The following is a 15,000-nucleotide window of genomic DNA, read 5'->3' on the forward strand; positions in this document are numbered from 1 at the left end:
CACACACACACGTTTCAGTAGCCTGGCTTCATTACTAGCTACTAACATACAGTGTGCGCACGCATGTGTGCATGGTTGTGTGTGTGTGTGTGTGTGTGTGTGTGTGTGTGTGTGTGCGCGTAAAAACAAGTACGTGACTGCGTGGGATGAACTCAGCATAAGACATGGAGTATAAAGTGACTGCGGCCGAGTTTGTCGAGAAAAGCACATGAAAGGTGAACACACACTTCTGTGTTCGAGCCGTAAAAGGTGCTCCAGTCGTAGGAGTAAACAATCAGACACCTTCTCTGTCTGGTAAAGGCCAAACCAACAGTGCAAACACCCACAGGCACAAAGACTCAACTGCACAACGCAAGCAATGCTGGACTCCGTGTGCCTTTATGAGTCCTATTAAATAATAATAACAACAAAAAAACCCTACACAGCGCAACTTCCATTTTTCTTATTTCAGAAACGGTGTTGGAGGCAGTGTGGTTGTTTACCTCAACCGCTCAAAGCACCAATAACACACAGGCACCGAGGTTTCCTCAAGTTGATGACTTTGTTTCAGCACTGTGCATAAAAATAAAAAGAGTTGTTTGTCTTTAACGCAGTGCTTTAGCTGTATGGCAAGCCATGTATCAGGAGCAAAGCCCACCGGATGTAAAACCACAGAGTGCACCTTTAAATGCAAATTAGACAAGCCATGTTGGTCACTCTGACAGGAATGATTATTACCTGAACTTTGGCACCTTAAGCAGCAGTTTAACATGCACCAGCTCTGTTCTCAGAACAAAATAAGTGATGAGAGACAAAGTCCTCTCTGTACTCTCAACAAGAACGGAGGACTGACCTGACTCTGGAGAAACAGAACCCCAGTCTGATAAAACCCAACCCAACATGATACTGTACCGGTTACTGTGGTCCACACTGTCTGTGGCAACACAAAATAGTTAACCTAAGAAAGCTTACGGTTGGTATGCCAACACTGACACACCAAGTGCACAAAGAGTAGAAGTTAAAAAGTCAGTTCAAGTATTGTACATTCAACGACACACTGTAGTTTTTAATGGTGAAACTTCACCATTCTCCTCCAGTCTGACAGCACTGTTAGCAAAAACGTGACGTTTTGTATGGCTGCATGACGTTTTGTACGGCTGAAACGCGGAACAATGTGCAAACGAGAAGAAAGCAGGTCGGGAGGGGAAATTTCCAAGCTGAAAGTTTAAAAAAAACCATCATGTTGCAAGAAGAGAAAACACACACACTGCATCTGATCAAAGGCTCACAGGAGCAGGACTTGGGCAAGTTGGGAAAGGGGGCGGCGCTTACAGACCAGGGAACCTGTACACTCTTGACTCGGCACTCAGCGCCTGTAGGTGAGCAGCGCGAGTGACCTTTGTGCCACAGGCCGAGGGACGCTGAGTGAGTGTGAACTTTGGGCACTTAAGAGACAGAGAAACACGGCAAACACGGTAGACTGCTACTGGCCGAGCCCGCGTGGGAGAGGCTTCCTCATCACAGAGAGGTCAATGTGTGCACAGCACGAAGCAGACGGCCGGCAGTCAGACCGACCGGCAGACAGACAGACCGACCGACAGACCGACCGACAAACAGACAGACAGACAGACAGACAGACAGACAGACAGACAGACAGACAGACAAACGGACGGACGGCATGTTCTGGGCACCAAGCTGAAGAACGTGCAGAAGGTTATGATTACAGAGCTAACATATGACAACCATGCGCAAGAATAAACATGACTAAAGCTAGCTGGCTAGCTAGCTCGCTCTCTCCCTCTCTGAGACAAGCCAAGACGCTTAGCTCAAATATCCCGTCAGAAGCACTCGCAGACGTCCCCTCTCCCCGCGTCCCCCACGCTGTCTGGCCGCTGCCCGACTGGCGTTAGCCGCCGCGCGTTACCTCGGTCCCGCGGAGCAGCAGCCGCGCTCGCACAGCGGCGCGGGTCGTCGTGGATGTCACGGATGCCGCCATGTTGAACCGGAAACGAGTGCAGTGCGCGTGGCCGAGGCTGCGGATGTGCTTGTGTGCGTGTGCGCGCGCGCGCTGATCCGAACGGAGCGCGGAGCCGCACGCTCGCCTCAGCGGCGCGCTTTGTAATTGTGAAATGTGTTCAGTTGTTTGTTTATTTGAAATGACGCTTTTTTTTTAGGTGTATGCGTTTTATCGTCTTAATGGGATATTTTGTTTGTTGTTGTTTAAGTGTTCTTTTTTTGGGGGGGGGGGGGGGGGGCTGTACTGTTGTGTCCATATTACAAAATAAAACGGAATAATTAATAATACGATGAAGTGTGTCAGTACCACATCGTCGATCTTTGACATTTACTGTAATTTCTTAACTTTATCTGATCTCTTCGGAATTTCTCTCCTTTGTCACGTATTATGAGACAGACTTTTGTCCCGTGGACATCCTGTATTCTTTGTCACGTATTATGAGACAGACTGTTGTCCTGTGGACATCCTGTATTCTTTGTCACGTATTATGAGACAGACTTGTCCTGTGGACATCCTGTATTCTTTGTCACGTATTATGAGACAGACTGTTGTCCTGTGGACATCCTGTATTCTTTGTCACGTATTATGAGACAGACTTGTCCTGTGGACATCCTGTATTCTTTGTCACGTATTATGAGACAGACTGTTGTCCTGTGGACATCCTGTATTCTTTGTCACATATTATGAGACAGACTGTTGTCCTGTGGACATCCTGTATTCTTTGTCACGTATTATGAGACAGACTGTTGTCCTGTGGACATCCTGTATTCTTTGTCACATATTATGAGACAGACTGTTGTCCTGTGGACATCCTGTATTCTTTGTCACGTATTATGAGACAGACTGTTGTCCTGTGGACATCTTCTCTCTGGTGTCTGCTTTATTGCTGCATTCTGATGAGTCATTCTCCGCATATATAGGAGTCATAATAATAAAAACAGGAGATGAAAGAGACATGAGAAAATTGTGAGTGAGAGTGAATGCTTTGGTACCAATCTACACGTGTAGCAGCTAGGAGGGCAAATAAGCTATTTTATTAAAGAAAGAAAAATAAAATATTTTGTGAAATAAGATATTTCTAAGCCAGATAGTGGCTTAGAAATGACTACAGACCTCAATTTAAATGCAGTGAACCGGGCAGGTACAAACAGCTTGTGCATTATTAGCGTCCCAAAGCTAATATTTCTGAAAGGGCCACCTTTCACAAACAAATTGAATCAAAAAGCAACAGTAACAAACACACTGTCACACACCCTGGTGCAATATGTACACATGCACCCCTTAGAGCAGTAAGAGAAAGTAATATTCTCTCTCTCTCGCTCTCGCTCTCTCTCTTTCTCTCTCTCTCTCGCTCTCTCTTGCTCTCTCGCTCTCGCTCTCTCTCTCTTGCTCTCTTTCTCTTTCTCTCTCTCTCTCTCTTGCTCTCTTTCTCTCTCTCTCTCTCGCTCTCTCTTGCTCTCTCTCTCGCTTTCTCTCTCTCTCTCTTGCTCTCTCTCTCTTGCTCTCTTTCTCTCTTTCTCTCTCTCTCTCTCTCTCTCTCTCTCTCTCTCTCTCTCTCTCTGTTTGTGTGTATCTCTCTCTCCTCTCCCTCTCCCTCTCTCGCCCTTGTGTGTGTGTGTGTGTGTGTGCTGTCTCTCTTCACTTTCTCTCTGCTCCCCTGTCTCCCTCTCACTCTCTCTCTTGCTCTGTCTCTCTCCCTCTGTGTGTGTGTGTGTGCTGTTTCTCCTCACTTTCTCTCTGTGCCCCCCCTCTCTCTCTCTCTCTCTCTCTCTCTCTTGCTCTGTCTCTCTCCCTCTGTGTGTGTGTGCTGTTTCTCCTCACTTTCTCTCTGTGCCTCTGTCTCTCTCTCTCTCTCTCTCTCTCTCTCTCTCTCTCTCTCTCTCTCTCTCTCTCTCTCTCTCTCACTCTCTCTCTTGCTCTGTCTCTCTCCCTCTGTGTGTGTGTGTGTGTGTGTGCTGTTTCTCCTCACTTTCTCTCTGTGCCCCCCCTCTCTCTCTCTCCCTCTCTCTTGCTCTGTCTCTCTCCCTCTGTGTGTGTGCTGTTTCTCCTCACTTTCTCTCTGTGCCCCTCTCTCTCTCTCTCTCTCTCTCTCTCTCTGTCTCTCTCTCTCTCTGTCTCTCTCTCTCTCTCTCTCTCTCTCTCTCTCTCTGTCTCTCTCTCTCTCTCTCTCTCTCTCTCTCCCTCTCTCTTGCTCTGTCTCTCTCCCTCTGTGTGTGTGTGCTGTTTCTCCTCACTTTCTCTCTGTGCCCTCTCTCTCTCTCTCTCTCTCTCTCTCTCTCTCTCTCTCTCTCTCTCTCTCTCTCTCTCTCTTGCTCTGTCTCTCTCCCTCTGTGTGTGTGCTGTTTCTCCTCACTTTCTCTCTGTGCCCCTCTCTCTCTCTCTCTCTCTCTCTCTCTCTCTCTCTCTCTCTCTTGCTCTGTCTCTCTCCCTCTGTGTGTGTGTGCTGTTTCTCCTCACTTTCTCTCTGTGCCCCTCTCTCTCTCTCTCTCTCTCTCTCTCTCTCTCTCTCTCTCTCTCTTGCTCTGTCTCTCTCCCTCTGTGTGTGTGTGCTGTTTCTCCTCACTTTCTCTCTGTGCCCCTCTCTCTCTCTCTCTCTCTCTCTCTCTCTCTCTCTACCCCCCCCCCCCTCCTTTGCCTTACTGTCTAGTTTTCATAAAGCTCTTGATTGTCTTAGAGGAAAAGTAGGAACATGGTGATCTGGAGACCAGTAGAAGCTCCATTTGAAGTGCTCAGTGTCAGCAGAAGTAGGAACAGTGAACCACTTTCCGACAGCATGGGGTCTCTGTCTTCTTCGCTGCCTAATTTTGTTTTTTTTTTTTCTTCCTGCACTCTCTGTGGGTGGGTTTGCTGGAATTTTATTCCGTTCTTCATGTTTATTCCTCACGCCCTTCGCACAGTCCTGCCAGTGGCTGTTTAATAGGCTGAGATCCATATTTCTTTAAGTGGAATAGATGCATATGAAATGGATGCTGTGTGTGACATCTTCTCCGTGCGAGACCGAGCGAGGGCGGCCAGCCGTGGACGGAGCCACGCTCTGTTGGGAAGGTTTACCTTACTGCTCTGCAGAGCCACTGTTTTAATGCATGTGAATGCAGGACAGTAAAGCTGGTCTGGGTCAGGAACCCCCCACATCAGTTTAACTGAATTCATAACAACATGTACAGTTAGAAAAGGTCAGTTGGCTAAACTATATACATGCTACTGTAGAACTGTATATACATGTCTAAATTAACTAAAATAAAGCTTCTGAAGATGAAATTTTACTCTGACATTTATGTCTTCACCTGACTTCGACTGCGATCCTGTGTTGTGTAACTGTGTGACTCGTGCTTAAATCAAGCGCACACATCCAGAAAAACATTCCGCTGAAACACAAGAACAATATATGAGGCAGCCTCACCAGTGATCCATGTGTTTGAGGACGGCTCTGCATGGAAACCGTCCTGGGTCACCCTCTCTGTAGCGAGTGCTCCAGGAGTCTGTACGAAGGGGCCAAGGGCTCTGTGCATTCACTGCAGGTCCCGGGCTCACACGCCCACCAGCAGAGCAGTGCTTGGGGTCTGGACTACAGCCTTGCAGAGACAAAGTGCTTCCAGGGTCACTCCTTACGAGTCAACAAGACTCTGACAGCCAGGAGCTGCTTGCCTCATTAGCTCAGACGAGAGAGAAAGAGAGAGACGTGGGGGAGGGTGGGGGGTCTGTATCTCCAAACTTTGCGAGATCCACACACAGCCTCTCAAAGGCAAATTTCTCTCTCTCTCTCTCTCTTTCTCTCTCTCTTTCTCTGTGTGAGTTTCTTCCACTTTCTCTCTGTTTCCCTCTCTCTCTGTCTCACTCTCTCATCTCTGTCTCTGTTTATCTGTCTGTTTCTCTTTCTCTCTCTCTCTCTCTCCCTCTCTCCGATTCTGAATTCTTGTCTGTCTTCTTCACCCTAACCCACATAACCCACAAACATCCCTCTTGCATCTTGCTGTAAACGGGTCCATTTACTTTCCCCCCCACACCACCACTTCCTGCTCCGAGAAGGAGGAGACGTCGTTGAGCTCTGTTGTGATGTCTATACTGCTATCTTTCTTTTTAATTTTCCCGGCACATTCCATCGCGGACGGGCGCTGCGTGGGGTCACATGAATATTTTTCGAGGTGCTGCAGGTCCTTTATCATTATTTTCCTCTGAAGGAGGAGTTTCTGTCCAGCTTCAGGATGTGTTCATCTGAGGCTTAAGGCAGGGTGTCCACGCCGGGCGTGAAGTGATAAGACTGCTCAGAATGTAACGAAGCCGACAGCTATGTCGGACAGCCGGGGAAGACCAGAGCGTAGCTGCGTCCGCGTTAGAGGGGTTGTCTCTGAGGAGTAATAAATCAAAATTAAATTGGAGGGAAGATAACGTTACGCTTTAACTAGATGCAGAGTGCTCAGAGGTAGGGACTGTGAAGGGTTGGGACAGCGTATCATAGAGATTTCTTTAATATGCCTGTGTGTGAGTGAGACAAGTCACAGGGAATCTAACAAATGTGCAAAATTGCAGCGATGATTGAAATTATTACCACCGGATAATACCAGTTAATGCTTCAGTCTTGTCATGGGAACCTTAATGCCAGACGCTTCAGCGTCATCATGGGAACCTTAATACTAAACGCTTCAGCATCGTCATGGGAACCTTAATACTAAACGCTTCAGCATCGTCATGGGAACCTCAATACCAAACGCTTCAGCATCGTAATGAGAATCTTACTACCAAACGCTTCAGTGTTGTCGTGGGAACCTCAATACCGAATGCTTCAGTGTCGTCATGGGAACCTTAATCAAATTCACAGCACATCTGTTTTTTTTCTTTTTCTTTTTTTTTTCTGTAGCACTGATTTAAAACTCATAAACTTCTCCTATTTGTTCCACATGTTCTGTAGGACATAGTGTGTATGGTGAGCCACTATACTACAGGCTCCAGCTCCTTGGGTCTTGTTGATGTGACCTACAGTCAGTGTACCAACAACCTGTTTGAAAAACAGAATATGAATCATTACACCGTATTAAATGAAGTCACTAAAATAACAGATATGAAATCTTATCAAATGCAAATAAACAAACTGAAGACAAAACCTGCTTGTGTATTTTGCATGTATTTTTGCTCTTAAAGACAGGAGAAAACTGCATGTTTGCATGCTGGACCTTTGTGGTGAGGAGTTCTGAATCTTCTGAAGAAGTCCACAGTGTCTCTGGAGAGTAAAGTCCACCCAGCATGGCCCCTGGTTGTGATAGAGGTTAAACTCCACCCTGCGCGGCCCAACATGATGGCAGCATCCTGACCGTTATGACTCAGATCACCTGCTGTTCATTGCCCAGAAAACTCCAGAAAATGCCAGAATGAATTGCCAAGAAAATGCCAGCAAGACTTACGATGGCTATTGGGCACCAGTTAGGGCTGATTTCACCTAAAGAATTCCAGCTGGCCACAATTAGCTTTCATGCAGTATTAGTAATTATAGCATGTATTGGATTTAGTCCCAGAAATCTCTTGTTCTGTTCTGAGGTTTGTGGTTATGGCTTATTGTAGCAGCTCCAGCCCCAGCTATGGTATCATAGCAACAATGAGCTCCACCCACAAACATACCTACACATCTCTCTCCCTCCCTTTGAAATACTGGAATTTCGCCTTTCGCCATGCAGGCAGCTGTGGAGAACTGGTTACCAGCGACACACATGTGCCTTCACACATGCGACGAGGGCCTTGGTGTTCACGAGAGTTCAACGCTGGCCCGCCGTCACAAAGCGTGCTCACTAATGCTCGACATACTTCTCCAGTGCAGTTTGTCCTTTCTTTTGTGTTAATTGTTCTGAAAAAGGACGAGAAAACAAATCAAAGTACCAGGAAATGTCAGCACTCCTGTAGACCCCTGTCTGCTGTTTCGTCGCGAAGGTGACAACGAGCGCTAAGGTGAACCTAAGCTTCATTAAGTGAGGATTAGCACTCGGCCAAAACTCTAAAATGCCAACACCTGGATGGGTGAACATTTGCAAGGCTGTTTATTTAGTTATTTAGTTATTTTTGCTTTCATTGTCTTTCCCGATTGCTTAGACATCGTTATTGTGCAGAGGAGCCTCAGTGTCTTTTGCTACTGTTATTGTTATTGCTGCAAAAATTGAAACATATTTCACAGAAGCCGAGTGTCATTACAAACTCCTTAAAGACCCTTCCCACGGTGCTCCGTCTCTGAGCACGAACGCCAGTATAAATACTTGTGCTTTTTTCAGCATGATTAAAACCGAATGTTCTTAATAATTATGCATATTATGCAGAAAATACAGAAAATACATAAAAATGTCTCTAACGAGACAAACCTTAATGAGATTTCCTCCGCAGTCATGTGGCAGTGCTAAAACAGAAGGGACAAACAGAGGTCAGAAGGTCATTTGGCGTCTAGGATATAATGCAAAGGACCCCAGTCCAGTAACGCTGCTTTAAGTGTAACACGTGCACATGTGTTTAGAGGGAAAACTCTACAGTGGTGCCTAAACAACAGACTCATGAATTTCAGTAGACATCCTCTCATTCTCGGTCATGGAGGGAAAAACATAAGGGAAGCTCAGGAAAGGAAAGAGAGAGTCTTCTCTTTCTCTTTCTCTTTCTCTCCCTCCCTCTCTCTCCCTTTCTTGCCAGGTGTGTATCTCAGTCTGTGTTATTTCACAGTAGCCTCCGTAACTCCGTACAGTTCCTGGACATTCCCCATCTCTTATGTCTATGGGAAGAACAGCATATACACTGTGGCAATTTTGTTCCCAGTTTATTCCCAGTTAACCAGTGCCAAGAGTGAACCAAGAGTGAAAATCTTGTCTAAAGCTTGTCTGGTATTTTGAAGACAATGTTTCATGCTGAGGGAGAATGCTCATGAAGTTGGAGTTTGATTTCACCTACAGTACATGAGGGTTTGCAAAATGTGTGTAGAGATTTGAAAATGTTTTAGGACATTTTGGAGCAGAGAAGTGTGTGAAAACAACCGAGCGAAGGTTTGTGTGCTCTGAGGGCGGCAGTGAAGAGATGGCAGGGCCTCGGGTCGAAGTGGTAGTGTCCAGGCAACGGGAAGCAGACAGCGGAGGAGGAAGGCGTGTGTGATCAGACCCATGCAGGAGGACGACATGACAGAGAGCGCGAGAGGGAGGGAGAGAGAAATAGAGGGTGAAAAGAAAAAACAGAGAATGACAGAAGGAAGGAAGAAAAGGAGAAAGCGAACAGTTCCGACTCCGTGCCGGAAGGCGGTGGTGAATCACTCGGCCTGAAGGCGTTGTCGGGTGGAATCTGACAGCTGGGGAGCCATTCCAAAGCTGGTCACAAAGCCGTAATCTTCCCAAAGGCACCTAATCTTTCTCTCTCTTTAAACAAAAGCTCAGGGTGTCATTCACCTCGCCTGCACGAAGGAGGCCAACCTGAATAGCACAACCAGACAATGACCAGTGTGCGAACGCAGAACGCTGGGGTGGAGACTAGGCAAGGGGTAGACGGACGACCTGGTTGCTTAGCGCCAGGGTCTCCATCCTGGTTGCGATCTAATGAGGCACTTGACACCATCCTGACTGACTGGTTTATGCCAGAAGTACAGAAAAATCACTGGAATGCACGAGAGAGTAACTGTGGGGTATTTGTGCATTTCAGACTTACACATGTACATTGTGACCCATAATTAGTTCACTCAGATGGTTTAAGGGAGGAAGACTGTGTGGAATTTGAGATCCTGTCTGCTAGTTTTAATAAGCAACTGTTGTAAATAAATAACGCGTGCAGGGAAGCGTCAGGATTGGAGACTAAAGCACCTGCTTTCCATGAATCACGGAGGTGATTATATCCAAACATGGCAGGTCAAAATAAGTCTTAGTGTGCACGCTTAACACAGGGGCCTCCAGGGCCCAGGAGGCCCCGCGCCGCGTGCAGGCCCCCGTCAGGCTGACGGGAAGAAGCGCGCAGCGCACCATTAACCTTGCTTTCGGTGGCCTGCGTGGAACAGCTCTCCTGCTATCTTAAGTCCCCATCGCTTACGGACCCCTCAGGGGACCCGGAGCTAATTAACCTTGTGGAGACGCGTCAGCTGCAGAGGACCTGGGGCAGAATGCCAACCGAGCTCTCAGACAGACATTAGATATAAGATTAACACGTCCAAGTCTTAAGCAGCCTTTCTGACACAAAACCAATATTTGTGTGTGTAGGCAATGCGAAGACGTCCTCCGCCATGAATCCTAAGTAGCATTCCGGTTTCTGGGAGGTGAGAATTGCTGTGAAAGGAGCACTGTACATGGGGTGTGGCACGTCTGCTAGGACAACACACAATGTGGCTGGAGGGGCGCAAATGAAGAATGGCACCGCTTGAGGGCAGAGTTTATATGTGTTTTGAGGGCGGGGCTTTTGAGGGCGGGGTTTTTATGTGCTCTGAGGGGGGTTTGTGCTTTGAGAGTGGAGTTTTATGTGCTTTGAGGGCAATGTTTTGTGCCTTGAGGGCGAACGTTTGTGCTTTGAGGTCTGAGCACAGGGTGGTGGACGTCTGATGGAGTCTGAGCACAGGCTGGTGGACGTCTGATGGAGTCTGATGGAGTCTGAGCACAGGGTGGTGGAGGTCTGATGGAGTCTGATGGAGTCTGAGCACAGGCTGCTTGACGTCTGATGGAGTCTGATGGAGTCTGAGCACAGGGTGGTGGACGTCTGTTGGAGTCTGAGCACAGGGTGGTGCACGTCTGTTGGAGTCTGAGCACAGGCTGGTGGACATCTGATGGAGTCTGATGGAGTCTGAGCACAGGCTGGTGGACTTCTGATGGAGTCTGAGCACAGGCTGGTGGACGTCTGATGGAGTCTGATGGAGTCTGAGCACAGGGTGGTGGACGCCTGATGGAGTCTGAGCACAAGCTGGTGGTCACATCTTCTCAATATCAGATTTTACCGTGAAAACCAGACATGATTCTGTAAGAGAGTGAATGCAGTACGTCCCTGCACAGCACGCCTTTGCATCTGATAGGCTCTGATGACCGCGCCCTCTCTGAAGCCCTCCCTCCTTCGCAGCTGATAGGCTCTGATGACCGGGCCCTCTCTGAAGCCCTCCCTCCTTCGCAGCTGATAGGCTCTGATGACCGCGCCCTCTCTGAAGCCCTCCCTCCTTCGCAGCTGATAGGCTCTGATGACCGCGCCCTCTCTGAAGCCCTCCCTCCTTCGCAGCTGATAGGCTCTGATGACCATGCCCTCTCTGAAGCCCTCCCTCCTTCGCAGCTGATAGGCTCTGATGACCGCGCCCTCTGTGAAGCCCTCCCTATTTCACAGCTAATGGTGCCACACTAGCATGAAAGCAGTTTTAAGCATTTTCAGGAAACCCCTTTTCTGCTTCCCAGGATTTACATTATGCGGCACAGAGGGCAAATCACTCGGTAAAGTCCCAACCTTCCGACTAGCCAGCATTTGGGTAGCCGTCCTGATCATCATCTCGCAGGGACAGTGACAGGCCACACTTTGATGTTTGCCAGGCTGAGCAGAGGACCATCCTTAACGGGAGGCCTGGGTGACATCTCGGAGTGTCGGAGAAGGGTGACAGCATGGAGGATGCTCCGAGACCTTCTGGGGCTCATGCATAATGCTCTTTGTGTTTGGAAAGCAGTTTTGCCAGACTTAAAATACACAGGGGTGGGGGGGGTGGGGTGGAGGCAGAGAGGAGAGAACTGGATAGAGAGTTGTGGAGAGATGAGGGTGTGGAAAGAACGGGGAGAGGAGTAGGTTGTGAAGTAGTGATGGGAATGCTATCTAAATGTTGTGATGGGAATGCTTTCCCATGTAGAGATGGGAATGCTTTTCTGACATAGTGATGGGAATGCTTTCTTGATGTAGGGGTGGGAATGCTTTTCTGATGTAGTGATGGGAATGCTTTCTTTAATGTAGTGATGGGAATGCTATTCTGATGTAGTGATGGGAATGCTATCCTGATGTAGAGATGGGAATGCTATCCTGATGTAGAGATGGGAATGCTTTCTTGATGTAGAGATGGGAATGCTATCCTGATGTCGAGATAGGAATGCTTTCTTGATGTTGAGATGGGAATGTTTTCTTGATGTAGAGATGGAAATGCTTTTCCGATGTAGTGATGGAAATGCTTTTATGGGTTCCTTTATAAACTTTTTGTTTCTGGTCCATCGCCACGGTTGCTGGTACATGTTTGGAACTTCTCGGGAGGGTGATCACTTGTCTCTGTTTAACTTGGACCCATGGTGTTTGAATGAGGAGCCCCATTCATCACATTTTGACTAATCAGATATGACTGATGGAGGAGGCAACGATGAGGGCCAGTGAAGTGAGAGCAAACATCATTAAACCAGATGGAGATGGATATGTGTCTTAATGAACCATTCCCTGCATATGGAGCTTCATTCACATGCTGTCTCTCTCTCTCTCTCTCTCTCTCTCTCTCTCTCCCTCTCTCTCTTCCCCTCTCCCTCTCTCTTCCTCTCTCCCTCTCTCCCTTTCTTTCTCCCTCTCTCTTCACCTAGCTCTCTCTTCCTCGCTCTCTCTCCCTCTCTCTCTTCCCCTCTCTCCCTTTCTCTTCCTCTCTCCCTCTCTCCCTTTCTTTCTCCCTCTCTCTCTCTGTCTCTGATATATTACTGTGCTGCTAGCTGACAGGGCAGCCGGAGAAGGTCTCGGGTTCTGACACTGTTCACACAGGTTTACTAACCTTCTTCCAGACTGCAAGAGGAACCACGACAGGAACGTTCCGGATATCAACCTCGCTGATGACACCTGCCTTGTTTCTGAAAACTCTGAAGCCCCTTGTGGCCACCTGACCATGACAAACAATTTACCACAAAGGGCACTTATCCCCCGTGATTTCCAGTGCCATTAGCTGGAAGAACTGGAGAGCGGATACTACATGGAGACATCCATAACGCCACACACCACCTCACTTCTGACACCCATTAGTGCAACTTGGCTTTGGAAATGAGTGCATAAAACATCGCTAAATATCCTCCAACAGTTTTTTTTTTAATTGCATAACGCCGTACGGCTCATTAGCCCGTGTTCCTGCATTTACAACCAGATGAATAATGAATTTTTTTTCCTTTCATCACAGCTGGAGTCCTTGGGCCCGATGTGCAAATTATGCTGCAACACTTGCAGGGGAGGCCAGCGTAGGAGAGGAAAGGAGATCCTGTCCTGGGTGACTGGAATCCCTGAATCTCTGCAGACACCCTCTTCCGTGCAGAGACCGGCTGTGTCTGCTCGTAGCGTGTTTCACCAAACAACCGCACATTCCGTCTTGGTGGGCGTGCAGGGTTCGGGGGGGGGGGGGGGGGGGGCGCATTGTCATGCCGCCCACGGTTCCTGCTCTAAGACTCTGTTACCTGCACATGGTTTTCTGCCTTGTTTGGATGTTTTGAAGAATATTTCATGGAGAGAAAAAGGGGTGTGAACATCTGGAGGGACACGGGTTCATCTAAGGTCACCAGCTCAGTGATGGGCCAATGGTGTCGAAGGTGAGATGTCATCATGACACAGAGGTCACCTGTTTGCTAGGTCACTGGTACTAAACTCTTTGATAATGTTTATCTGCTGTTTGAAACTGACCGAATGACCTCCTGACCTTATGGGAAGCATGTGACATAAGAAGAAAGTGGGCAGATGCAGCCAAGCATGCAAAGACTTGTGGGACACTTTTCACTGGTCCGGCTCTGGTCTGTCACTGGTCTGTCACACACTGGTCTGTACCACACTGCTTTGTCACTGGTCTGTCACTGGTTTGTCACTGGTTTGTCACACACTGGTCTGTCACACACTGGTTTGTCACTGCTCTGTCACACACTGGTCTGTCACACACTGGTCTGGCACTGGTCTGTCGTACACTGGTCTGTCACACACTGGTCTGACACTGGTCTGTCACACACTGGTCTGTCACACACTGGTCTGACACCGGTCTGTCACACACTGGTCTGTCACACACTGGTCTGTCACTGATCTGTCATACACTGGTCTGTCACACACTGGTTTGTCACTGGTCTGTCACACACTGGTCTGTCACACACTGGTCTGTCACTGATCTGTCGTACACTGGTCTGTCACACATTGGTTTGTCACTGCTCTGTCACACACTGGTCTGTCACACACTGGTCTGTCACACACTGGTCTGTCACTGATCTGTCGTACACTGGTCTGTCACACACTGGTTTGTCACTGCTCTGTCACACACTGGTCTGTCACACACTGGTCTGTCGTACACTGGTCTGTCACACACTGGTCTGTCACACACTGGTTTGTCACTGCTCTGTCACACACTGGTCTGTCACACACTGCTATGTCACACACTGGATTGCTTCATGTTAAATTCGACCTTATTCAGCATCTCTCTGCCCCCTGTTTGAGTTCTTTTCCTCATGGAACTCTGGGAGTGTTGTTTATATGGTCACATGTCCCTCCTGGAGGCAGGGAGTCTGTCAGGATGGACCAGGAATGCCAGGAGCGACCAGGAATGCCAGGATAGACCAGGAATGCCAACACCAGTGCTAAAGGATTGACACAATTGCAGGTTTTTGTAATTTAATGTCATTTTGAGCATAAACAAACATTAGTGTCCAGCTGTGTCTTTGTGCAGAGAGTTGTGTGAAGATCTCTGAAACAATGAATTCAGTAGGGAAAAGCACTCAGAGGCTGTAGAGATCTGGAACTACATGTTCAAGTGTTAGTCTCTCTCTAACTGAGCAGGAGATGTTGGACAGAAGTAGAATATTGGCAAGTGGGAATTTCCGGAGTTGGTCTTGGAAAGCTGTCTACTGCCCAGGGAAAAAGCTTCCTGTTTTAACTTATGTTGAGGCATATGGTGGAGTGTAACCACGCAAACAAGGCTGAGATAATTAGAACATAGTCAATGTCCATTTAACACGTTTAAGAGTCAGATTACCTCACTCATTAAGACAAGTGTTAAACCTTTGCTGCCCTTTGCCATGTGTGTGTGTGTGTGTGTGTGTGTGTTTTGTGTGTGTGTGCGCGCGTGTGTG

At 47.9% G+C, this 15,000-nt stretch overlaps 1 protein-coding gene across 2 annotated transcripts in view; it reads right to left on the reverse strand.

Moving 5' to 3' along the window:
- The window catches only part of suclg2 (succinate-CoA ligase GDP-forming subunit beta), a 74,705-nt gene extending 72,700 nt beyond the window's left edge, over positions 1–2,005 (reverse strand). For both annotated transcript variants that reach the window (XM_035520438.2, XM_035520439.2), the window contains exon 1: positions 1,904–2,005. In XM_035520438.2, coding sequence (XP_035376331.1) covers positions 1,904–1,975 — 72 coding nt within the window. In that variant the 5' untranslated portion in view covers positions 1,976–2,005. The remainder of the gene's footprint in view (positions 1–1,903) is intronic.
- Between the last annotated feature and the right edge of the window lie 12,995 nt (positions 2,006–15,000).

The sequence above is a fragment of the Electrophorus electricus genome, chromosome 22 (assembly GCF_041902795.1).
Source record: "Electrophorus electricus isolate QZ-2024a chromosome 22, ASM4190279v1, whole genome shotgun sequence".
NCBI classification, from domain to species: Eukaryota; Metazoa; Chordata; class Actinopteri; order Gymnotiformes; family Gymnotidae; genus Electrophorus; species Electrophorus electricus.